Genomic DNA, 24830 nt, shown 5'->3' with positions numbered 1-24830 from the left:
CAGAAAAACATTTTGGTAATATAGTAATATATGGTGATGTAAGATGGCATGGTCATTTTAGAGAAAACACAGAAGCGGCTTGGAATTTTCAAATCATCTTAACACATCTATTTTCCAGCATGACACAAATGCTTCTGGTGCAAATTTAATGGCAGCCAACCTCTAGAATATCTAGTCTTCGTCTTAGCATCTCGGCATCTTTTTTTTCAAAGTGCCTCTCTTTTTGCTACCCTGTAAATGTTTGTTCTGTGCTCCGGTTTTTGCATCTAACATACTTCAAAGTAAGGCTCCTTCAGGGTTACCACATGCCTCTTGGTGGGCTCCTCGACTCCCTTCTCATAAATTTAAGAGGGCTGCATAAAAATTATATGACTTCTTCAATAATACAAAACAACTTTTCCAAACAATGGCTGGACATCAAAGGGTTTCATTACTTTTGTGATGCATATGGTGCTTTGTGCCTTGTTAGTGGCAAAAATTGCAATTTTATTCATTTTGATTACAGGTTAAAAGACAGTAAAAGCTGTTATTGCACAATAAAAGTGGGTGTTTCTGAGATAGTTTGTGAGACTAACACCCACTGCTGTAAAGTTTAAAAAGAAATTAACATCTGAGAAAATTGTCTAACTCAGTTGAACATGACAAATATAGATCAGATGCATCAGAAGGGGAAAAGTGGAAAACAAATCTATGAAGCAATAAACACTCCATCATGCAAATGATAGGTGTTGTGCAGTTTACCTGGGGACCGTATACGCAAAGCTGACATTTTACTTTTCGTCTGTCAGCCTATGATCATTAACGCTGGCGGTTACATGCATTGCGTGTCAAAATTCCAGAGAGATGCTAACAACACTGGACACTGTAATCCAGCAAAGTGGTCATATGATCCGCTCCAGTCAGTGGGCCGGAACAAAAGGGTCCCCGGGCCGGGCCACGTCCTGAAGACGGGTATAAAAGTGCCGACTGTGCGCGACCGCGTCGTGCAGAGAGAGAGAGAGAGTAGAGAGAGAGAGAGAGAGAGAGAGAGGAGAGAGAGGAGACGGAGACGGGGGGACTGGAGCGCTGCGCTTTTGAACGCGCCCACCACGTCCCTTCCCGCAGCTCCGGGCGGCAGCGCTGACCGGCACGTTCAGGAGCGCCCGCGTCGCGCCTTCCTCTGCGCTCCCTCATTTCACGTGGAGCTTTTCGGACGCTTTCACTCGTCCGTTTATTTCCGAGAGTTTTACGTGATCGGAATGTTTAGTTAGGAAGCCGGAGGTCCAGTGACGGGATGACTGGTCACTTCGTGAATTCTAAACACCAGCTCTGCGGCTCTCTTCCCTAGTTCAGCGTGGAAAGATAAAACTCTTCATTCCCCTCTTTTAAAGTTTTTTTTTTTTTTGAGCGCTTAAGAAATGGAAGCGGATCACGGCCACTGCGTGTCCGCCGCCGGCCGGAAAAGTTTCCCGTGGGTCGCGCTGCTGCTGTGCCTGTCCGGCGGCGCCCACGGGACGTGGGGACCAGGACTCTACAAATACCCGGCGGGGACGCAGCTGAGCAAGGACCCGGCGACGGCGGCGGCGGCGGCGCGGACTCCCGTCTACGAGAAAAGGTGCGGACGACGGTCACAAACGCAGCTTGTTACGGTCACATTTTACCCTGAGGCAAGCGCAACTTTACTTATAGTCGGAAATAAGTTTTAAAGACGAGAACACGAAACGTGGGTTAAATCCACACACAGGAAGATCTGTGAGGTAATCTCTGTTTTAAATGTGATAGAAGAAAGAGAAGAATCTCGTCATGTCCAAGTTATATTCGGAAACGCACTACTGCACGCACACACACACAAACACACAATGCAACACACACACACACACCCACATGCAACCCCCCCACACACACACCCACATGCAGCCCCCCCCCCACAAACACACGCGCAAACATGCACACATATCACACACACCTCACACCCACATGCACACACACACAAACGCATACACATGCACGCACACACACAAACATGCACACACACCTCACACACACACCTCACACACACAAACGCATACACACAGACACACGCACATATATACACGCAAATACGCATACACCCCCCCACACACACACCTCACACCCACATGCACCCCCCCCCCCACACACACCACACAAAACACCACACACAACACCACCACATGCACACACATGCAAACACGCACACACACACCTCACACCCACATGCACCCACACACACAAACGCGTACACACACATACATGCAAACACGCATACACCCCCCCCACACACACACATCACACCCACATGCACCTCCCCCCCCACACACACACACCAAACACACATACCCCCCACACGCCACAACACACGCCGCCCACAAACACATGTGCAAACACCACACTGCACACCCAAACACCAACACACACACACTCACACACTACCCATCAGGTCCTGCACTCGACATTGTTTTCCCTCTTTTCCTGCAGAGGGAGTGTGGCATCCGAACATCTGCTGCTCCTCGGTCGGATCCTCAACTTTTATTCCACATATTATTTATTTCCACCATGTTTGATAAAGTGGAAGTATAATACAACTGTAGTGTCCTCATGATGTAATTCAGGAGCCCAACGTAGTGTGGATTTATTACTGGAGGGGTCCCTAGTGGTCATGTGAGGACACATTCGCTCTCAACACAAAACTGACTGGAAGTTCTAAAGCAGGCAAAGTGATGGTGTGGTCTGGAGGTCCTGACCTCCTATTCTCCTTCAGACCACGCCCTCAGACTCCCTTGTTTTGGATTATCTTCCGAATGAGACCAAAATAATCATCCAAGGCGCTCCAATGTCACGTAAGGACGCTGGTAGAAAATCTATATCTGCGATCAGAGCAGAACAGCCTAATTATCCCTGTGTTTTTCCTGTGCTTCAGTTAACTTTGCTCTTGTTTGCACACTGAAGAGTTTCACAGCTCTTCGCTGTTTACCTTCCCCAGAGAACAGCGGTGCTTTTAACTTGAAGTGGCGTGTAGATAAGGGATGTTTATCACAAGCAAACAGACTCTTCAGACTAAACAGGGGCTAGAACTCCTCGGGTCCGAGGTTCGGCCCTGTGACCCGTGCAGGTGTCCCTGCCCTTCCGGCTTTTCCGACCCCACCCTCCCCACCCTCCCCACCCGGGACGTGTTTACTAAACACAGGCAGCTGCAGCCCGGATGTCGGCATGTTGGGTCCGAGGTCAGATGCTGAGGTGTTGGGTGGAGGGTGCAGGGTGGGTCAAACGGACAGGGGCTCATGGAAATTGATGGTGTGGGGGTGGAAGAGGATTTTTTTTGGATGAGGATAATAACCCTGCTGCTGCTGCTGCGGCCTTCATCCAAAGAACCAATGGGGTTGCTGACGGCTCCTCGGCATCTGATTAGACACCAAGAATGGAATTGCCATGATTGAAAGTAAAAAGTGAAAGTGAAGTGATTGTCAATATGAAACACTGCTGCACAGCAAAAGGTGACACAACGAAATGTGTCCTCTGCATTTAACCATCACCCTTGGTGAGCAGTGGGCAGCCATGACAGGCGCCCGGGGAGCAGTGAGTGGGGACGGTGCTTTGCTCAGTGGACCGGGATTCGAACCAGCAACCTTCTGATTACCACCGGCCCTCCTCCATTCGGAAGCAGAGGCCTGATGAAGGTCTGACAGCTCCATGCTCCGGCTCTCGTTCAGATCCTTCCGAGGCCGTTTCCTCTCCCCATGATCAGCTCTTTTGTTGTCCAGGAACATTCTTGTCCACACAGGGGTAAGAACAGGGTACTTTAGAACTCCAGACACACACATTCACGTGGTGCTGGCTGACTGATTCATTTGCCCTTAATTGACTCCACACAGCGCTGTTCTCCAGCCACTCCATTCATCATCTTCACTCCATTGTCCTGTGCTTAGTGCCAGCGTCTCTCAAAACATCCTAATTAGGTTACTCTCTGTCCTCGTCTGAGCCCAAGGGGAGGCTTCCTACGTGACCCCTGACCCCCACCCTAACGCCTCCTTCTCTTCTGGCCAGCTGCCACCTCTGCCTTTTGTTGTTTGTTCTCTCAGAGCCATTTATTCCCCCACATTCACATATCGGGGGGAATTGATATTTATCTCACTGGCGTTCATTCCTGGAATGTTCCACCCTCGGCCCGCCTTGCAGAGAAGGAGGTATGAGGAGTGAGGGGAGGAGAAGGTGAAAGCGAGAAGGAGGCTTGGTCCTCAACAGGAAGCAGATCGGGGGTGCACCTGGTCCCGGTGGACCACTGAATCCTGAAGGTCGTCTGATGCGAGCTTCTCTGCTGCTGTCCACTGCTGCTCCCAGCTTGCCCTACAAATGGAAAAGTGTCTCTCCGCTCAGCCTGGAAGTCTGGACGCCTTCCAGGACGTTTGAAGTCTGGACACTGACAGCTTTGTGATTTCGGATTTTTTTTTTCTTTGCTGTTCAAGGCCACTGTCTCCGTTTTCCCCCAACTTCGATTTTATCATCTTGGCTGTGTTCACAACGAAAACACACCAGCCCGGGTTCTTAATCTTGTAATTCTACTCTGATTCTCTTTTACGGTTACGGTTATTTATAACGCAGCCGTTCTGTGAGCGTTGATGCAGGTGGCTCCGTCTGGGTATGAATTATGATATTTATACACACTGTGCGCCAGTTCCAACTGCGTTTTCAGTCTGCAGGCAAATCGACGGCCTGTTAAATGGGTCAAATTATTTTTTATTCTGCACTGTATGCTGGTATTAACAGGAACATTCTAGTGTTCATTCACAGCCTCTGTTCATCCTGAACTTCCCCGATCTGAGACCATTATTACTTGTCCAGTTGTTAGAGTTCAAATTTTCTTTCCAATCACAAACTTTTTTAAAGACAATAACTCTGCCTTGCAGAATGAAGCTAGAAGGCATAGTCCTCATGTGGTTGTGTGGAGCTTCCATGGGCAGAGAAGAAAGTATAATACCAGAAGTCCTCTGATGGACAAAAAAAAGAAGATGCTGTGAAAAGAAGAGCCAGACCAGAGAGAGAGAGAGAGTGTGGGGAAAAAGAAAGATGAAAGTGCTGGACCTGGCTTTCTCCCTCTGTGATCTGTGGGTAGGGTGGGGCTGTGGGGGTAAACCCAGTGCAATGAGGGCCGGAGCTCTTCAGATATTTATCTTGTCATCCTTCAGGCCAGGATGGAGCTCCACCCCCTCCAGGTGCCTGCTCTGCTATAACCAGAACTTTGTGGGGCTGAGAGTCGGGTGGGTGCATTTGGAGTTTTTTTTTTTTTTTTGCATTTTATTTGGTTCCTACATATTGCATGTGCACACATTTTAACACTTGATATGAGTGTCCAGTCAGTGTGATGTGAAGGTCACTGAAATTCCTATTGTTCACCTACTATATATACTATAGTGTCACGGGTGGGCTGGACATGGCATGAAGGAGGACGCATTCGCACGATCACAGGAAAGGGGTTTAATACAAACTTCACGAGACAAGGGAAACATCTACACGCACAATGACCCGACAGCGAACAGACACGAACAGGATAGTTTTATACAATTATAGAAATATACACCAGGTGATCACGATCAGGGAACATTACACAAGACGAACATGAAACTCCGGTCCAGACTCCGGATCCGGAGTAACCCCTGCCGGTCCGCATCATGACATATAGACATTGTGTTCATTTTTGTCATTGTTTTTCATTTTGGTTTATTTCTAAACCCTTCATTTTGAATAAAATAAAAAAATAAAATATTTCATTCTCTGCAATCCACACAGATTCTTTAGTGGGTAACCAGTTTAACTTAAGTGGTCTGCTTATAATGTGCTCAAAGCACTCAACTGTACAAATAATTGAAATAATTTCTAATTCTCTAGTTCTCTTTCAGTCCTTCAATCTTCCTTTTTTTTCATGTTAGTTTCCAAAATCAGTTTAAACTTGAGTGGTTTGAGTGGGTTAGGTCGGTCACACTGAGAGCCACGGAAATAAGTTTGGTGAACCCATGTAGGAGGACAGACGTAAAGAGGCACTCAGTTAGACACACCTTGTGGTCACCCGCACGGGTTTCCCGTCTTCCTGACCCAAACCCTGGCTCTATTTAGAAACCCTCGGGAACGTCTGGCATTTCTCGGACTCAGCCCCAGTGCAGTTTGCGGCCCCTTCTGGGCATGTGTGTGCAGTCAGTACAAGGGGGGGGTGGGGGGGGGGGGGGGGGTGAGAGTACTAGCAATTTTCTATATACACACTGACACACACACACCCAGCTGTCTCCTTCATAGCACTGGCCCCGTCCATAAAACACTCTTCAACAAGTGTTTAAGCAGAACATTACACACACTGGCACATGCCAACCCTGTTCTATACATACAGTGTTTGTGTGTGTGTGTTGACAGCGAAAGCGGCTTTGCATTCTGAATCCATGCCAGATGAGGGCCTGCCAGGGCGTTTTGTGCACTTTGCTCGCCATAAAGTCCTGCAAACATATGTTTGCTGTAATTGCTTCCATGTGGTCCTCATGCATTAATTTCACAAAGTAACCAGTCCATGTTTCCTTGATTTATGCCGGTTCCACTTGAAGAACAGTGACAAGAATAATCACATCTCCTATTATCCAGAACACATGGGATCAGCAGACCTGGCCTTTTTGGTTCCGTTTGATCATCCAAACGCATGCATTTTGTAATCTTTTTGTCTGTAAACGGTCTCAAAGATCATTGAGGGATCTGGATTAGTAGCGTTTTAGTGTCTCCCATTCTTGTTTATTTTTCTTGCTGAGATGTTGTCCTCCTGCCTCTCATCTGGGCTCGATTGCCAGTGGCTATTTAGCTCCTTATTAGAAGGTTCCAGAAGATGCTTAATGTTTACCACAGCAAGGTCTTTGGTGTGCCCTGCTCCCCCTATTCCGCTGTTTCCCTTGCTAGACTGAACTCCTGGACATTAATGGCCTGAGTGGAACCATAAGTTCTATAAAGCTTACACATGGAACAATTTTGGAACGTTTCACTAAACAACATAATCAGAAATTTTTTAAAACATCAGTCATAATTTTAGGCCTTAAGCTTGTAACAACTTGCATGGAATTAGAACACACACACACACACACACAGATCTGGAAAGGCTTTTTGGATGCAAGTCATCTCCAGTGCCTTGAAGCCAAGCTTAATCTTGTATATGATCATAAAAGAGTCTCTTTCAAGGCTCTGAACAGAATTAGACACAGCATGAATGACCTCGGTCCCTCCCTCAGCGGGTTGACCTCTGAACCCTGCACTTGACTTTGGCTCAGTTGGTGGGCTACTAACGTCATCTCATTCTAGATCCAGAGAGGTAAATAAAAATATGGAGGCACACTTAAACAGAGCTTTCCTTTGAAATGCTCATAATAATTTAAGTTGCATTTATCCCCCAGGGTCATTTGTGTTTGTCATGCCACGGGGTGTGAAGGAGGCGCGAACACTCGACATAAGGAAAGTGAAGTGTTTTTAATAACAAAAAAGAAAAAGGCGCGAAGGCCAAAACAGACATAAACCAAAAAACCAGAAATGCAGCATAACTGCCCAACTAACAGAACAATGCAGGGCAAGGGAGTGAGGGAGAAAAGCAACATATGAAGGGTTCCAGTCACCCACACTGAACGAGCAGTGGTGTGGTTGTTTAGAGCCCTTGTGTTTGTGTGACTGGCAGCACCTGGCTAGCCCACGGCTGCCTTGGCGTTACACAGCCCCCCCACAAGGATGCAACACTAGGGCGCCCACCAAATGTCACAGGAGGCAGCCTGGGCATTCCGGCAGTGTTCCTTGCTGGCTCAGGAGCGGAGGTGGGCCAGGACACTCCGACAGGATCCCTTTGCATGTCAGGACCGGAGGCAGCGTCCCTCGCTCCGTCCGGAAGTGGAGACGTGTTGAAGGCAGTCGCGGTGCCTGCTCTGTCCTCCCCAACATCATAGCGGTGCTTCGGCCTCCTTGACCCTCTGCCTTCTGCCCCCATGACTAGAGCACCAAACCCATACAAAAAGAGACTTGGGTTAAGGGCTTCCCTCTGGCTGGATGGAGGGTCAACCGAGTAGGGTCAGTAGGGTCAGGAGTCTCCACGGGGACTCAACTTGCTGGTCGAGAAGAAAATGGGCAGGGGCGACATACGAACACATAAGACACACACACATACCGGCACATAGACACAAACAAAAAAGGGGGTTCGTTCAGCTCCAGTCCTGTAGACCCCTCTGACATTTCTGGGGGCTTGATCAGGAGTGGTGGAGTAGGACCCATGGAAGTTGGGCCGGGGCTGCCACCGTCGCACTCTTGGAGGTTGGCGGTGGGACTGGCTCGACGCTGCTGACCCGAGGCATGCTGCAGTCAGACGCGTGGCAGACCTGGTGGAGGGGCTGCATGACCGATGCTGGGTATGGAGGAGCGGGCTTCCCCAGCAATGGGTTCATCAGCGCGGTGACTGGCAAATGGGACCTTTTTCTACTTTGTTGCCACTGGTGTCCTCATTCTTGCAGGATGCCTCCGGCTCTCGGTTGGCCTTTTAATGCCTTTTTGGGGCTCCCAGGAAGTGAGCTCACAACTCCTGACTGGACGGCGTGGGCAGGTGGGATGTGGGACACATTGCAGGACAATCCTTTCTTTAAGCCTTGTTTTCACTGTCATCTTCAGGCTTATCCTCCCAGAACCGTGTCCATGGGAAGAACCACTCCCATGTTGCGGTGAAGTGGCAGGGGTCACAGGGGTTGCAGTGGCGGCGCTGGTTCCGTCTTTGTGTCTCAACCCACTCTTACGGTCGACACTCTGGCTCTCCTAGAAAATCTTACTTTGTTGGCTATGTCTCATTCTCCTGCATTCTTTCATGCCATGGGGTGTGAAGGAGGTTCAAATGCTCAACATAAGAAAAGTGAAGTGTTTTTAATAAAAAAAGGGGCGATGGCCAAAACATACATAAACCAAAAAACTGAAATGCAGCATAACAGCCAACTAAACAGAACAATGCAGGGAAAGGGAGTGAGGGAGAAAAGCAACAGCAGTTGGGGGTGGTTTGAACCCTTGTGTGTGTGTGACTGTCAGTACCTGACTAGCCTGGGGATGCCTTGGCCTCACAGTGTTTTCCCACAGACACAACATTGTCATGAATATAATATACAGCATTTCATTAAAGAATCCACAATTTTCTGCAAATGTCCAGCGTGGTTAGACTCTCACTTATGCCATTTGCCCTCTTCTCTGGCACCCAACCCCTTCTCCGCCTTTCCTCTCTGGCTCTTCTGTGTTGCCAAGGCCCGGTGGGGAGGGGAAGTTGACAGATGAGGGTGGGGGGTGGACCGCAGAGTAAACACTGGCCACGGTGCTCTCCTGCCAGCCCCCATGGCTGATTTAACCTGAGTAAACACCATAAAAGAGTCCCAAAGAGACCTGAGTCAAGGATAAAGACTATAGGGCACTTAGGAAGCCCTGAGAAGCAAGAGAGTGAGACTTGGTGTGCGTGCGTGTGTGTGTTTGTACCAGATGACTATGAAGTGCATTGTGTCCCTGAAGAAGACACTTCATCTGGAGCTGCTGCAGGGACTCTGTTCCTGGAACTTGGATTGAACGCTGCACTGGACAGCAGCAAAAAAAGTCAATGTAAACGTGAAACACTGTTGGGGGAGGATTAGGCTTGTTACACAGTTACACAGTTACACTATAAATACACACACACACACACACACACACACACACACAAATTATGCTTCATTACTGTACTTAATAATTTTTTAATAATATTTTTTTATACTTTACTCCAGTTCAATTTATGGTGGGTACTATGGGGAGCAAATTCCTAAACATTTTTTCTCTGCACTACCCTCATTACAATTAAATTATAATTAGGACTGTCAATCTGTTATAAAATTAACGAAATAATTGCTCAATTGTTACATAGTACTTGTGTACTGATTTCCACACTCAAGACACATCCAGACACAGGTGACACCAACCCCACTTACTACCATTGTGTCCCTGAGCAAGACACTTCTTGAATGCTTCTTCCACCACTTCACGTTTCTAATGTCACATCAGGTACGGCTTCAGAAATAAACAGATAGAAAAAATAAGGGCAACTGTAAAAAGTAACTTGTATAGTGGCTTGGAAATATCCCCCATAATGGACCTACAGATATCAAATGAAAACTTTTCTACTACACAGATAACATATTGTGTGTGTGTGTGTGTGTGTGTTTCCAGGAACTGGTGCCCCCACACTGTAACTAAGACTGTGACCTGCCAGGTGCAGAATGGGACGACCCTACAGCGTGTGTACCAGACCTGCCGCTGGCCACAGGGCTGCTCCGGAGGGAGGTATGTCTAATTTCCATGGTCCAGTCTAGTATGGTACCTTAAATTACAGTACGTGAAAATGCCTGTGAAAGTAGGCAGTGTTGCAATGGCAAACACTGCAATGAAAACAGGGCAAGTTGGGAAGAGCACCAACGACAGGAAGCAAGTCTTAATGTTCCATCCAACCAGAGGCCTGCAGAGGTTTCAGCTCATATTTGGTTTGGTGTTGAGTCGTGTACTGTACCACACCATGGATCAGGTGCTATATACAGTACAGTACTACAGTACTAAACATGGTACAACAATGTGTCTTAGTGGTGTTCTGTGTCCTCCAGTTACCGTACTGTGGTGCGGCCGTCCTATAAGGTGGTGTACCGCACCGTGACCTCGCTGGAATGGAGGTGCTGCCCAGGTTTCAGCGGCACGCACTGTGAGCAAGGTATGTACATTTCTGGAGTATTCTGCAGCTTTATCTCGCTTTTTCATACGTTCCCTCCAGTAAGTGGTTGCATTTGTTTAAGTGGTTTCTAAGTTCAGAACTCCTCCTCAATTCACTAGGTTAGCAGGGTGTGGGTGGACAGCCTTTTATCACTGGTCTTGTGTTGGGAACGTGACTGGTTTCTCCCCCTCCCCTCTAAGTTCCTGCTAACACTGTCACTAATGTGTTTCTCTGGCGTTCCAAGGCCTGTGGGTTCATTTCGGAGGTGGCCTTATTAATGTAGCTGTAAATCCACACACCACAATAGTACGCCAGCGTGTGACTTTCTGAACCCCTCTGACTGCATTAGCTGGAGTAATTAGGTGAGTTCAGGCCTGGTGCTGCTCAGAACAGACTGACGTCCAGTCTGGTTTATCAGACATATTAAACCAGAGCATCTGAAATGATGCGATAGGGGATTATGCTGAGGGCCAGGGTTAAAATTAGGCGTCATCTCATACATCCCTCACATGCCTGAACACCTACACAGTCAATTCACACACACCCACCCTCTTTACATTAAAGGAGGATTAAATGAAGGAAACATGCTTTTAGCGGGGGGGGCTGCCGTTTTTCAAAACGTCTTTTTATGTAGTAGATCTGAGTGATCACAATTTCTACACACGAAATATCTTCTATTGTACAGTATGCTAGACCCTTAAATAAACTCAATTAATCACAGTTAGTTATAATTACACCACTCACTGTACTGTGAGTGTTAGTCGACATTCATTTGCATTAATTATGAATTATGCAGCTATGAACTACTGCATTTAATATTTTGAAACGGAATGTTTGTTTGGCGCGGTCAGACCCGTTTCCTGCTGCAGTCGTGCAGTCAGGCTTCATCTTTTATTCTATAGAAATATGACTGAGAGATTGGACAACACTAGCAAAGTCTCTGGCCCGCTCCCTCTCTTTGTCCGCTGCGTCTCCTTTTCTTTCTTTTATTCTCTTCTTTTTCCTCTGGCCCACTGTTGATCCATTGGCCTTCCTGCAGTCTGTGGGTCTCCACAAGCAAAACATTACCTCATGCGGGAACTGATAACAGACAAAAACGCACTTCGGCCCAACGCGGGATATGATAACAATGTATGAAACGTCTTCTATCATAAACACGTACCGCCATTCACATTGTCAAAGAGACGCGAGCCGAGATTCCATAGCCGTGGCGTAATTAATGAACGCTGATCACTGTTCTTTCCATGGGACCCTGACTAAGCCCTTTATCAGCTCTTGAGGTGAAAGAGCAGGTATCAGCATATGGAGCTGCTTTTGTGAACCCCGAGGGCTTTAGTGCCTCCCAGACCACATGCTGATAAAAGAATCTGAGTAAGGAGACCTCTGAGTGTAGAGCGAAACGCGGGGATTAGGGTGGACCAAATATTAGAAAAATAGGCTTGTTATTACAGCCTAATTCAATCAACACTACACAAATTGCATTATTAGATTTAAGACAAACACAACTCAATGACTTTGTTGTTGAAATTTGCTGTATATTGTTCTAACCAAATCAAATAGACTAACAATAGAATAACAAGGTCAATGGGAAAGATATCACATGCAGCTCAATATTGCAGCACAGTACATGCAGAATATTTACAGTGTATTAAAGGAATATTTACACCTCGTCTATCTATCTGGTTAGCTGGTTATCTACCAGAGTCATATGGGAAATTGGGAGCGCATGTTCCAGGAGAGCAATCAGCAACCATGATTTTAAGATACCCGGTGTCATTTGCTGAAGCCACAGTATGTCATTTCTATACCTTCCTCTCCAAATCTCCAAAATGGTGGCTGTTAGGTGAATCCCATTGCAAAATGCATTCTCCATTATTTAGTTAGTTGTGGGTGACCTCTGCGTGAGCGACCCACTTAGGTCTCTTTGTCACGTTGGCTGGACATGGCGAGAAAGGAGGACGCATACACACGACGTCACAGGACAGGGGTTTAATACAAAATACACAGGACAGGGAAAACATCACCACAAAATGACCCGACGGCGAACAGACACAAACAGGATAGTTTTATACAATGATACACAGGTGATAACAATCAGGAAACATTACACAGGATGAACATGAAACTCCGGCCCGAACTCCGGACCCGGAGTGACCCCTGCCGGACCGGATCATGACACTCTCACTAAAGTGCTTGATGTTATCTTAATTTGCAGTTAGAGCTGGGTTATACATGAAACAAAATCAATTTATTTCATTTCTGATCATGGATTCCTTTATACTTGGTGCTTTTTTCACTGCTGGTGTATTTGCAGTAAAGTTTTCTGCAAGTTGCCAAAAAGTTCCCTTAAAAAGGCCTTCGTCCTGACCTCATTTTTACGTACATCAGGCAGCATTTGTGCCTCGGCTGCTTATCGCCCTGTCACGGGCCCATTCAGTGGGTGGCTGCGCTAATTCAGCACGTTTGTGGCATCGGTGCGGGGGCTGCGTTTTATGCGGGACGTAATTACCCCGGTGGCCCGGGGGACACAGACACAGTAAAGCCGCAGAAATGTAATCCGTGTTTTCGCGGCTCAGCAAGGCTTATCACGAACGCACACGCTAAGCCCCGCGCTTTCAACTCCAACTGCGGGAGGACGAGCCACTCTGCCTTCCTCCGTGTGGGTGGGTGGGTGGGTGGGTGTTCGAGTGAGTGAACAAGTGCAAGAGAGGGAGTCTGTGTGTCCGCTGGTGAATGAGGTGGTGAAAGCAACGAACCTCGGGGTTTTGCAGGCCGATTAGCAAGTTTAATGGATGGGGTTTTAGTAGCTGTAAGGGAAGAACCCCATGAAGAGGTCATGTGCAGGAGTGAGCGATTGCATTACCCATCATGCAGTTTACCCCTACACACCTACTTGTAGACCAAACGTCGTAAAGCAGAGCAAGCAAGTCATGCTGTTAAAGAATCCCCTTCACACACACTCACAAGTGCCTGCAAGTGCCCCCATACAGCAACAGGACTCAGTGGGTGGATGTGTGTGGGTGTGTGTTCCCGATCTGGGAAAAAGTTGCGTACATCGGATGCACACGAAGAGACCCAGAGGCATTTCCCTTCCACACCGTAACCTACTCCCCCCCCACTCAGGAAATGAATCAGACAGAATACGCTGGAAATAAAGAAAATAAAGAATCTGGGTGGTTTCTGTAGCGCCCTTTTTCTTCCAAATGAGCTCATAACAGAAGAAAATACCTGCGGCCTATGAGATTTAAGATAACACACCGCATGTGTAGTGTGGTTAAGATTAGTTAATAACAAGATCGGGACAACATTGTACTCCGATCCAGGAACGCAACCACTGCTGTCGCAAGAGTTCTGTGTGTGTTAAAACTGTGCACTGACCCATCATGCACGCCTCCTTCCCTGTTTACCCCATGTTCCCTGACACCTCATATACTGTGTGTGTGTGTGCAGTATTTGTCCTGTACTGAGTGTGTTAGCTATGCTCCATTGAAAGGGGAGCTTGTATGTCTTTAGTGCTCCAGTCATGCGTGCATCAGTGCAGCTCTGGTCTCCCACACACACACACACACACACACACACGCAGACTTCTGGATTGCACCATGGTATCTGTGAGATGTGAAGTGCAATGAAGACTGAGTTTATTTGTTGGGCCCTTTTTTCCTAACGGACGGAGTTCATATTGAACGCTTATGATGTGTTGATGGGCTCTGAGACTCAGTGCAGGGCAGCTCTGCGGTTTTGGCAGAACGAGCAGCTCCGAAACGGGCCACGTCTGGATAAAGAATCTGCCATCCGTGGGCCTCTCTATTAGGACCGCTGAGTTCAGGTCAATGTGTGTGTGTGTGTGTGTGTATGATTGTATATAGGGCTTTGTGCCAGAGCAGCCCGACACAATGAGCTCATTACGTGCAGGGCACACATTCACGCTGCCGCAGGAGCGGCCGAGCCGATGGGAAGCAGCGGGACTTCTGTTTCTCGACCGGAGAGCAGTATTTGGTTTGTTTTCATGTCGCTGGAAACGAGTGCGGCTGGACAGAGCATGCGGGAGAGAGGAGGTAAGGACTCCCCGCAGAAATCCGGGGGGTGTGTTTTGGTTGGAGCCGCGCCCGAGTCGAGCCGGACGTCTGACACAGCCTCTTCCATCCATCATCGCGCCGAAATATAAATACACGCTGATACAGTCGCGGCAGTCAGGTGTTTATGGCCCCGCCGCTTCCTCATTACGGCACACGGGAAAATGGGAACTTCACCACAGTGTCTCTGTCTCGCTCTCACCAACACACAAACGTGCAAATACAGACACACACTCAGAAATCATGATGCTAAACCATTCGTACTGGCGACGAGGTCTGACACGAGGAGCGTAGAACGTTTCTGGCGGCTGGAGAGTGAAAATCTCGAAAGGCAACTAGACAGAAAGCAGGAGACTCTGGTCTGTAGCCACGCCTGGAGATTTCATTCCTGCGTTTGCACAGTGGTGATGGCTGCAGCCAGTGATGATGATGATGATGATGATGATGTCATCACGGTAGTATTTGGCTTGGGTGGCTTCCATGCTGAGGGCTGGCCTAAAACTGCAGAGTGGGAGAAAGCGAGAGGGCAGTTTTAAATATATAAATCAATATAATTTTCCTCAAAATCATTTGTTGGGCTGAGACCCCAAGAACTTAAAGGAAAGTGCATGATGACATCACTCATGATGTTGGCAAGGTGCTCTTCCATAAAACCAGACATACACATTTCAGTCGTGTCGACACGTGAACAGAAACAGAGCAAAATCCTCACAAACCCTCAGAGCCTGCCAAATTCAGCGCCCACGTGTGCGTCTGATCTTCAACATAAACATACGCGTGAAATCAGACCAGGGTTCGAACTTGAGTAAACATCCTTCACTTTCAGACATTCAGCAGTGTTTGCTCCGAGTTGATGTCCATTTCCTTCCTGGAATGGTGAACCTTACCTGTCACCTTAACACCTAACAGTGGTGATGTTATTCCAGGATGAACAGGAACGCCATGTCATCCCTACTTCATAAAGCCTCAGTAGATGCCGTCAAAATCTTTCCTTCTCTCTCGGTCTCCGGTCTCACTTTGACACGACCAATCATCAGATCAAATTTAGTCTGCATTAACAGACAATGTGCTTTTTAATGCTCCTTTTTGTTTTTGTTCCTCCAAGAGGCTGAGCTGGAGGAACCTGACCCCACTTTGCTGGGGGTCAGTGGAGCAGCTGCCAGGTGCTGTAAAAGGTGCTGAGAAGCTCATGGTCATGATATCTGTTCTCTTGCTGCCAGTGAGGAGAGATGCCATGGAAAGATGAGGGTTCGATGAAGTGGGGTGCTGGAAGGTGGCCAGGAGGACATGCTGCCAGGTAGTGGGTCAGAAGTGCCTCCTGCTCTAGGTTTCTGCTGTTGTCGGGGCTGCGGTTGTGCTGGTTTTGGCGGCGGAGACTCATATTACTTTTTTTTTGTATGGAAAGGATGAATGGAGCTCTGAACCGTATCACAGGTACACAGAGAAATACAGATGCACCAAAACAAACTTAGTTTTGCAGAATTCCCCCATATATTTTGCCAATGCCACACAAAGAGTAATAGATTTATTTAATTATTTATAATTTTTTTCAAAGGTCTTATTCGAAGGAACAGAACAGAAATGCTAATTAATAACAGCAGTAAGCACTTGACTTTGGACCCTCAACTTATGCCATTTTTATGTGTTATTTCAGTGTAGTATGTCTTAAAAGAAATGAAAGTATGCATGTAGAAGAATTTTCATTCCTGTCTATGTCCTGTCATTAACGACCTTTGTGTGTAGATCATTCTCACTCAGTCACATTCCCTCGATGCTTCTTCCTAGTCAATCTTGGGACACTGGGTGCAAACCTGGGTTTGAAGCAACACATCACTCACCAGTGTTGGGCCATGTGTAGATCATTAAGTAAAAAAATCCAATGGGTTCTGTTATCATGTTATAATACATTCAATATGTTACAGTGCGTTACATGGTGGGAAAGTCAAGCTAATGCCTCCCTGATCTGTAAATGTAATATTATTTATTAAAATATAAACAGCTTGAAGGTGTTTTTCATGTTCTGGGTGGCTGGAGATAGGGAATCCCTGGTATAATTTGATGTATGTGTAGTCTGTTTTGTGAACCAGATGTTAAAGTCATCAAATATGAGATTATATATTTGACGTTCAGGTTGTCAGTGTGGTTCAACTCATTCAGCCACCAAAATCAGGCCTGGCTGGAAAATAGTGCTACAGGTTCTGGGAAACGAAGCACCGGGTTCTGCTTTTCTGTTCCTGCTCGACTCATTTCCCTCCTTATAAAACCGGGGCAGTCTTCAGTAGCTGACCTCCTCACTTGTCTGCCCATTCCACTTCAATCTGCCTATTCTTTCTTCACTGACATGTACATCTGGGTTTGTGTCAGTGGGAAGGTGTGTCTGTGTTTGGCTGTTTGAGTCTGTATCTGTGTAGGTTTGTGGGCCTGTGCATTTGTCTCCTGCTTAAGTGTGTGTGTGTTCTTAATGAACCCTCAATAAACCCTTAAAAAAGTGTGTGTGCGTGTGTGTGTGTGTGTCTGGAGTGTCTGGGGAAAGGTTGGCGTAAGTAGACGAGCAAGTGATCTGTGACTGATGGTGCATAAATCAGGTCCATCCTGCTCTTCATTCTTCCTGTCTGCACGTCCCTCTCTTTTTTTTTTCCTCCCTGTGCTGAGTGGAGTCTCTGGTGGCATCCTCCATTCCATCCATCCCTTTTCTCGAACCTCCCCAATTCCCCTCTGTCTCGGTACCATCTTACATTCTCTGCGGTTGACTCTGTCATGTCATGCATACCTTTAATAAAAGCATGGCACTAGTGTTCATACTGGTCCCCGTAGCCATGGCACAGATGTGACTGGAAAATAAAGCCAGTCTCACCACCAGCGTCCTGACTCCCACCAGAGATAGGGTTGCCCTCAGTTCTGAACTCTTTTTACAGTCTTTTCCTGATCCTGTGTGAAAGACAGTGGGCCAGCAGCGAGATTTCATTTTCCATATGCCCTATCTCATTATCTGACCGCTCGCTGAAGTCATTTGCTCTTTGTAAAGTTTTTATAGACTTTTCATATAACTTGAAAGGGCTCCTTGTGCGTGAGACTGTCTGTGCCGGAAAGACTGAGTGTTTTATAAGAGTTTATGAGCTTTTGTCTCTTACGTTTTAACAGGCCACCTAAGAAACAAAGGCCGCTAATTTGCTGACTCAGACAGATATATTTGGTAACTCCTACAATTTACTACACTTTACGGTCCTTGTGGCTTTATAATCAACATGTCAGTTTTCGTTGTGCTAATAGCAAATTAAATGAAGGCCCCAACGTGTTTCATGTATAATATTTGAAGTTGTCATGGTGGAGCTTTTTTCATTCTTTCTTTCTCTTGTAAATGTTGAATGTTGAAGAAATTTGTCACATTTTGGTTTCTTATTTCGTGCATTTTTGACCCTGGTCTAGTTTGAGGCTGCCTGGGTAATGGATGTGCAAATGTAGTGGTGTCTCTGCTGTAGAGAAAAGAGCGACAGCTTGTTTAAGTGGTCCATCAATAAATACAGTTCTGTGAGGGAGTGTGCAAGGATATGCTGATATGGATTTTAAACGCATGTGTATTTTTCTGGCACCCAGTGACAGAAGCCCTAAAAGCAGAGCTATTTTCTGACTGACAGTAGACAGTAAATTATACAGAAAAAAGGATAAAGTTTTGAAAATGGTAAAATATCATTGTATATAAATCTGTATGTCCCCAAGTCTTCTCCAGTAACCTGAAGGAATTCTCAGTTCTGTTCCCAGGAATCACATGATTGTATACACACACACACAGTCTCATATTCTCACATGGGCAAACACACCCAGAAATGTGAAATCTGTTGTTCATGCTGAGCTTGCAGGGGCAGGGTGGTCCCAGGGTGGCTGTGGTGGCCTAGCAGTTAAGGATCTGGCCCCGTAATCAGAAGGTTGACGGTTCAAATCCTGATCTGCCAAGCTGCCACTGAGGTGCTGCTGAGCAAAGCACCATCCCCACACACTGCTCCCCGGGCACCTGTCTACGCCTTCGTAGAGATGATGAACGTCCTAGCTCACTAGTTAACGTCTCTAGACAGAGGCGAACCCTCTCACTCCTGTATGGCACAACACAGGGAAAACACACAGCACAGCACAGGACTTCAGGGGAACACATGGGTAACACCTCGTGCTGCATGTTGGACAACCGCTCTGCCCGTCCATGGCGCTGCCTGGCACGATCAGGGAAGCTGAACATGTGCGATATAAGCAGGACACCAGTGAGACAAACTCTGAATGACAGGACCATGAGACAAGCAATCAGGTCTCATCCCAGCATGTCTGCAAATGTCCCATGGTAAAGCTTTGTTGGCCCTAGGAATCATAAACTGATTAAACCAATTCATGTTGAATAGCTATGCAGAATACACAGCACCACAGAAATGACCAAATTCCATTAGTTAGGACTATGAAAATGTGATTTTTAGAATATTTTAAAACTTTGTTTTGTTATTTGCCAAAGTGACCACATCCCCCTTTAAGGAACTACAACTTACCACAATGATCACTTCATCATCACATGATCACTGGATTGCTGATAGACACCCGTTACTGGCATGTTTCAAACATGACTGGTGTGGGGCTTTTATTTGGGTCTGGGACGGAGAAGAGACAAGATAAAGTGCCATGTGTCTCCCAAGTGTGAGACAGACAGAGAGACAGAGAAGGACTGTGTTTTCAGACGAGATGGAGGTCAGATTAACGTAATTACACCTGCCCTGATAACACAGAGGACAAGATGGGAGATGAGAAGCTCTCTGTCTGCACTAATGTCAGAAGGAGGACATCACAGCTGGAAGCGATAAGAGCAGCCACTGATCCTTCCCACACACACACACACACACACACACACACACTTTCTTCTGTTTTCCTCCTGCTCCTCTTATCACTCTCATCATGAAGAGCTTCTATGAAGAGTCATTGTTCTGTAACATGAGGTCAGGCAAACAATGCCAACTCTTGTTATACCTCAAAACAACGCTGCAAACACACACACACACACACACACACACACACACACACACACACACCTTTGTTACTGTAATTTTCCTCTTTTTGCTTTAGTTGCACCACAGAGGGTTCTCGAGTGGCCCAAGTTCTCACAACTGCAGGCTTCAGTAGGCCAGATCTTTATTAGTAAGTCCTAGTCTGTGCAGTAGATACACCTTGATATACTGTGGAGTTAGAGTGTGTGTCCCATGAGAGTGTAGATATAAGGCACATAACAGAGTCTGATGAGTGTTTCTTTGAAGGGGTGAAGGCTGTGCTGCTCTGACAGGTGGGTGTCATTGTCATCCCGTCTCTGCTTTATTTAGGTGTGAATGTGTGAACTCTACTGCTCTACCCCTGAATTCTTGCACGCAAGAGGCTTGGAGTGTGTGTGTGTGTGTGTGTGTGTGTGTGTGTGTGTCGCTGGGTGCTTTCTGTATTACAGTCTCAGCCGGTTTTAGTCCAGGGTCCTGTAACTTCACACCTAGTCAGCTGTAGCCAGCAGATCGGCCACATTACTAATTGCGTTAGTAAAAGTGTTTCATACGAGAGCACCACCTCAGCTTTGGAAATGTTCTCTGTGTGAACATTCAGTTAGCAGTATCTGCAGATGCCCAAGATGTGGGCTTGGTGTCAGGTCCCCCAAACTACAAAAACAACAATTAGAACAATATGTACTAACTAAAAGTCTCAACGTTTACTCAACTTCTTTTCTCAAAGTATTAATTGTAAAAGATATGTATCTGAAATAAGGAACATTCTTGGGGGTTAGAGCTCCTTTGTGAACTGGAGAACCGTATTTGGCTATGCCATCCACCCTTTGTATGCAGAGATATGTTGTCCGGCTGATGACGGTTAAAGCCACTTGCCCGCTGTCAGCATGTTACTACTGTTACTACTGATCCCAACAGCTTCTATTTCAGCTCTACCACTGAGTTCACAAATATTGACAGCTACTTTATTTTCTGCAGATGAGGTCTTTGTAGATCAAGTGACCTGAAAAAAATATTTGTCTAGTGCTATTGCAGTTTAAAGGGTCTTGGTTTTGCTTATGCACAGTGTCATGTTGACTGGTTATTTGTCTGTAATTATCATCAAACCATCAGTTTTAATTGATACAGCACTTGTTACACAGTAGTGCCTTATATTGGAACAGTGCTCAAGACCCCTAGTGAGGAAGCCAAATGTGATAGCGGCAATGGAAGGCTCCCTGAAAGATGAAGAAACCTTGAGAGGAACCCATCCTGCTCTGATCAGCAGCGGATAACCCTGGCTTGTTGTGAGAAATACATCCAGCTAATTATGTCATATATAAAGGTCATTGCTGTCCAGTTATGTATTATGATGAATGTACTATATTAGATGGAATCAGCATATGAATTGCAAAGTCCAGGTAGTAAGGGGCAAAACTGGGTGATCCATGGAGGTCAGCGATGCCACGTGATCACTCTGCACCAAGAGGAGAGATTCACCATCCACATGATGTGGATGGCAAAGGAAAAAGAAAAGAGAAGTCTGTGTTAGTAATAAGTTCGCTAGAATGATGATAGTTGAGCTGAGGCCTGGATTAAATATAGATTTGAGGCTCTATAAGTAAATGCTCCAGCAGCGACTTTGCATACTCGGGGGACAGCAAGTAGGCCTTCCGTACATTTACAAGAATGTACAAGGATGTACCAAGGTGGCGTTGAGGCAGAGGGCGTTATAGGTAAAGATGTAAAATAATTAATAAAGCTATGATTGTGCAATTCAAATGTTTTAAAGTGCTTATTAGTTTATTATGTGATTAATGCTCAATATGATTTATAATGAATGGTTCTTCATAATTAATTTGTTGTTTGTCTGATAACTGGGTGGGTCCAGGTCTATATAGACTGGCCCAAGGTTTTATTTGAAATAGAATGAAATAGAGAGAACATTGAGATGAGATGAGATGGAGAGAGAGGATTTTTTTTTGCCAATTTTATTTGTGGCTGACTTACGTTTTATTATTTCTATTTTTAAAACTGTATTTATTGATATAATATAATTGAATAAACGGAATTGCCATCCACTTCCTGTCGTCTTCCCACTATCACCGCTCGGCTGTCCTGCACAGGGAGATCTTCTCCCTTACACCTGGTCAGAAGATTTTCAGTAGGGCAGTTTCTGTACTATGGTTTTGTCTAAAGCCAGACTGAAAAGATTATAATTTGTCATTTGTGTTAAAAAAAGACAGAGTTGTTGTTCCACTTTTTCATGCCTGGTTAATTGAAAACAGTTGGGTCTTTCTACCAACCAATCAACACTCATGAAGACTGATTTTAGCCAACACAGGGCCCTTTCAGTTTTAAAGTAGTTAGAGCTCAAAATGTTCCCCATGACATGTGGTCACATAGGATCGTTTTTTTTTTAGCTGACCATGCTGAGGTCTGTAGCACCTCCTGGGACTTGAGGTTCCACAAGCTTTGATGAAGACTGCTGGCCCTCTTAACTAAGCGGGTACTAATCCCTCAAAGCTGTAGAAAGACACTGTGGAATGTGTGGTACAACTTCATACTCAGCTTCTTGTGTGCAAGTAAAGTAATGTGTATGTGTGTATGTGTGTGTGTGTGTGTGTGTGTGTGTGTGCATGTGTGTTTATGTGGGTTTGTGGGTCGATTGGTGTAATGTGGGCTTTTGTAAATTTTATGCTCACTTGACTGGGTATCAACTAGTTCAACTAAGTAGCACAATAAAAAAAAAATTCCCGTTCATTAAACATTCATACTAACAGTGACAGGTTCTCTGGGGTCGTGGTCATGGGCCAGACCTCCAGACCTCATTACATTTTACATTGTGTTTTGACTAGAGCACCCCACTGTCCCCTTACCATTAAAATAACAGAGTACAGAATTATGAAGAAATGTCTACACATTCAGATTTGTTTACTGTAACTGATGATTGGTGTGGACCAATGTAGACTGTGAAACAGAGTTATTATTATATCAGAGTTTATTTTATAATGGTTCAGTTTTTGTTTCACTTTCTTTTATCACACATGTCTTTAAATGTGCAATGTCTAAGATTTTTTTTTAAACCCAAACATCAGTCAAGCTGAAGGAATCTCCTCTAGGTATTAACAGGCGGACAGAGACTGGAACGGGAAACGCTGTCTGTGCCTGTTCTGTTCTAAATGCAATGGATAAGTTGTTTTGCCAACTACTTCCTACAGGAAGTATCTTAACTTTACAGAGAAGCAGTGAATACAGATCACAATGACAATCACTTCACTTTCATCATCATGGCAGCGTTTACTTTTCTCCTACCCTTTACCCAATATGGATACATCCTGTTAAAACGCAGCTGAGGGTGCAAAAATATCACTAGATTTGTTGCTTTTTGGGAAAATGTCACAGAGTCGCTCAGTTGGCAATGGTGGCAATGGCTTGGTAATAGACGTTTGATTTATAATGACCAAACTAGAACATGACGCTCACTTTCTAACAAGCAGTGTAAAGTGTCGAGTGGAAAAATGCTGGCAGCTGTAATTGTTTTTCCTCTACAGTGTGCATGGATCACTGATAAAGCTGATCTGCCTGCATCCTTGCGTTGGAACCGTGGAGCCGTACGGCCTGCTGTGGCTCCCCATTTCCGTGGTCCTGCCTCAGGCTGTTTGGGTTTGCTTTGGAAGGTGCGAGTTTGCCTGTTGCTGCTGCTAACAGTTGTTACCTCACAGGACAAACGTGAGCAGCAGCGTCCAACACATTTTGACAATGGGCTGTGGCACTTGCGGCTGCTGCCAAAGGGACAGCATGTTTCAGTGCTTCAGCCACGGCTGGGAGGTCACATCCATTTGTGCTGCCGTGTGTTTTTGTTGGACATACCCTGACAAATCACACACACACACACACACACACACACACATACATGCACTCATTTCAATAAAAAAAAAAAAAACAGTTCTATGTAGTTTTAGGAGACAGTAATATTGAAATCTGACAAGTCAGAGGAGACAGAAACTGGAACTCATGTTGGATGGTTTATTACAAGAAGGGGTTTATATATGTGCACAGCCAAACGTGTTGATGGTTTATGGGCTTTGCACGGCACACTATTCCAATTCATACAGCTGCAGAATGAAAAGATGTCACTTGCAGCGTTAATTATTGCACTCTGGTGTCCTTGTATTCCCATATGTGGGAATGAGTGGGCAAGTTGTCCTACAACCTATATACATTTTTTCATGGAACCATATATCCTGGAAAAGCTCATTATTTCCATCAGAAGCATATCTGGCAAATACCAAATTCCAATATAATAAAAACGTTGGCTTGACAGTCAATTTTTAATTATTTAGTTTTTCAAGTAGCACAATCCATTTTTTAAGGACTCATCATACATATTGAGGATTTTACACAAATAAATATGGCTAATAATGTTTTTTTTTTGTCATAGTTTAATAACTGTATATTGGGTGAATCATACATTTTTTTCAGTGAGCAATGGCTTTATGTACACTTAAGTAAAAATGTCTCTGGCTGCAGATTTCGTTTGTGTGTTGAGGTTGCTTGGCAGTGTTTCTAGGCAAGTTGTTTTTCAGGCACTGGTGACTGCGGCCTTGGGGAGAATTAGGGTGCTTTTAACTGCTGTGGTCAGCCACTCCGTCTCATGTGGGCCTACAAGCCGCTCCCCTCTCAGTCCAGACACACAGCTGTCGCTAACAGCATCACAGCACTGACAAAAGGAGATGGGCCAAGAACCAGGACACACAAATACACAGAAACACACACAGGCTCACACACACCCCTAACTTTATACACTGACACAGGTATTTCAGGCCCTGTCCACACAAGTCGACCCAGAACACTTATGTTCCAGAGTGAATTTTTCTTTTCCGTTTATCCGTGTGGACCATAATGCGGCTTTTTCTTTGTGAAAAAGCGGACGTATTATCCCAACCTTCAACCTGTCCTTTAACCTCTAACACGTCACACATACAGCAATGGCGGATAACACGTTCGTGG

General features: G+C 45.7%; 1 protein-coding gene across 4 annotated transcripts in view; it reads left to right on the top strand.

Annotated features, from left to right (window-relative positions):
- The first annotated feature begins 1021 nt into the window (after window positions 1-1021).
- The window catches only part of emid1 (EMI domain containing 1), a 50478-nt gene continuing 26669 nt past the window's right edge, over window positions 1022-24830 (top strand). For all 4 annotated transcript variants that reach the window (XR_003751181.1, XM_028995255.1, XM_028995256.1 and 1 more), the window contains exons 1-3: window positions 1022-1594; window positions 10222-10335; window positions 10650-10753. Coding sequence is in view for 3 of the 4 variants with exons in the window: in XM_028995255.1 (XP_028851088.1) it covers window positions 1398-1594; window positions 10222-10335; window positions 10650-10753 (415 nt within the window). In the remaining variant the exon portion in view is untranslated. The remainder of the gene's footprint in view (window positions 1595-10221; window positions 10336-10649; window positions 10754-24830) is intronic.

This window comes from Denticeps clupeoides, chromosome 11 (genome assembly GCF_900700375.1).
Source record: "Denticeps clupeoides chromosome 11, fDenClu1.1, whole genome shotgun sequence".
Classification (NCBI taxonomy): Eukaryota; Metazoa; Chordata; class Actinopteri; order Clupeiformes; family Denticipitidae; genus Denticeps; species Denticeps clupeoides.
This window is presented reverse-complemented; position numbering and strand designations above follow the sequence as displayed.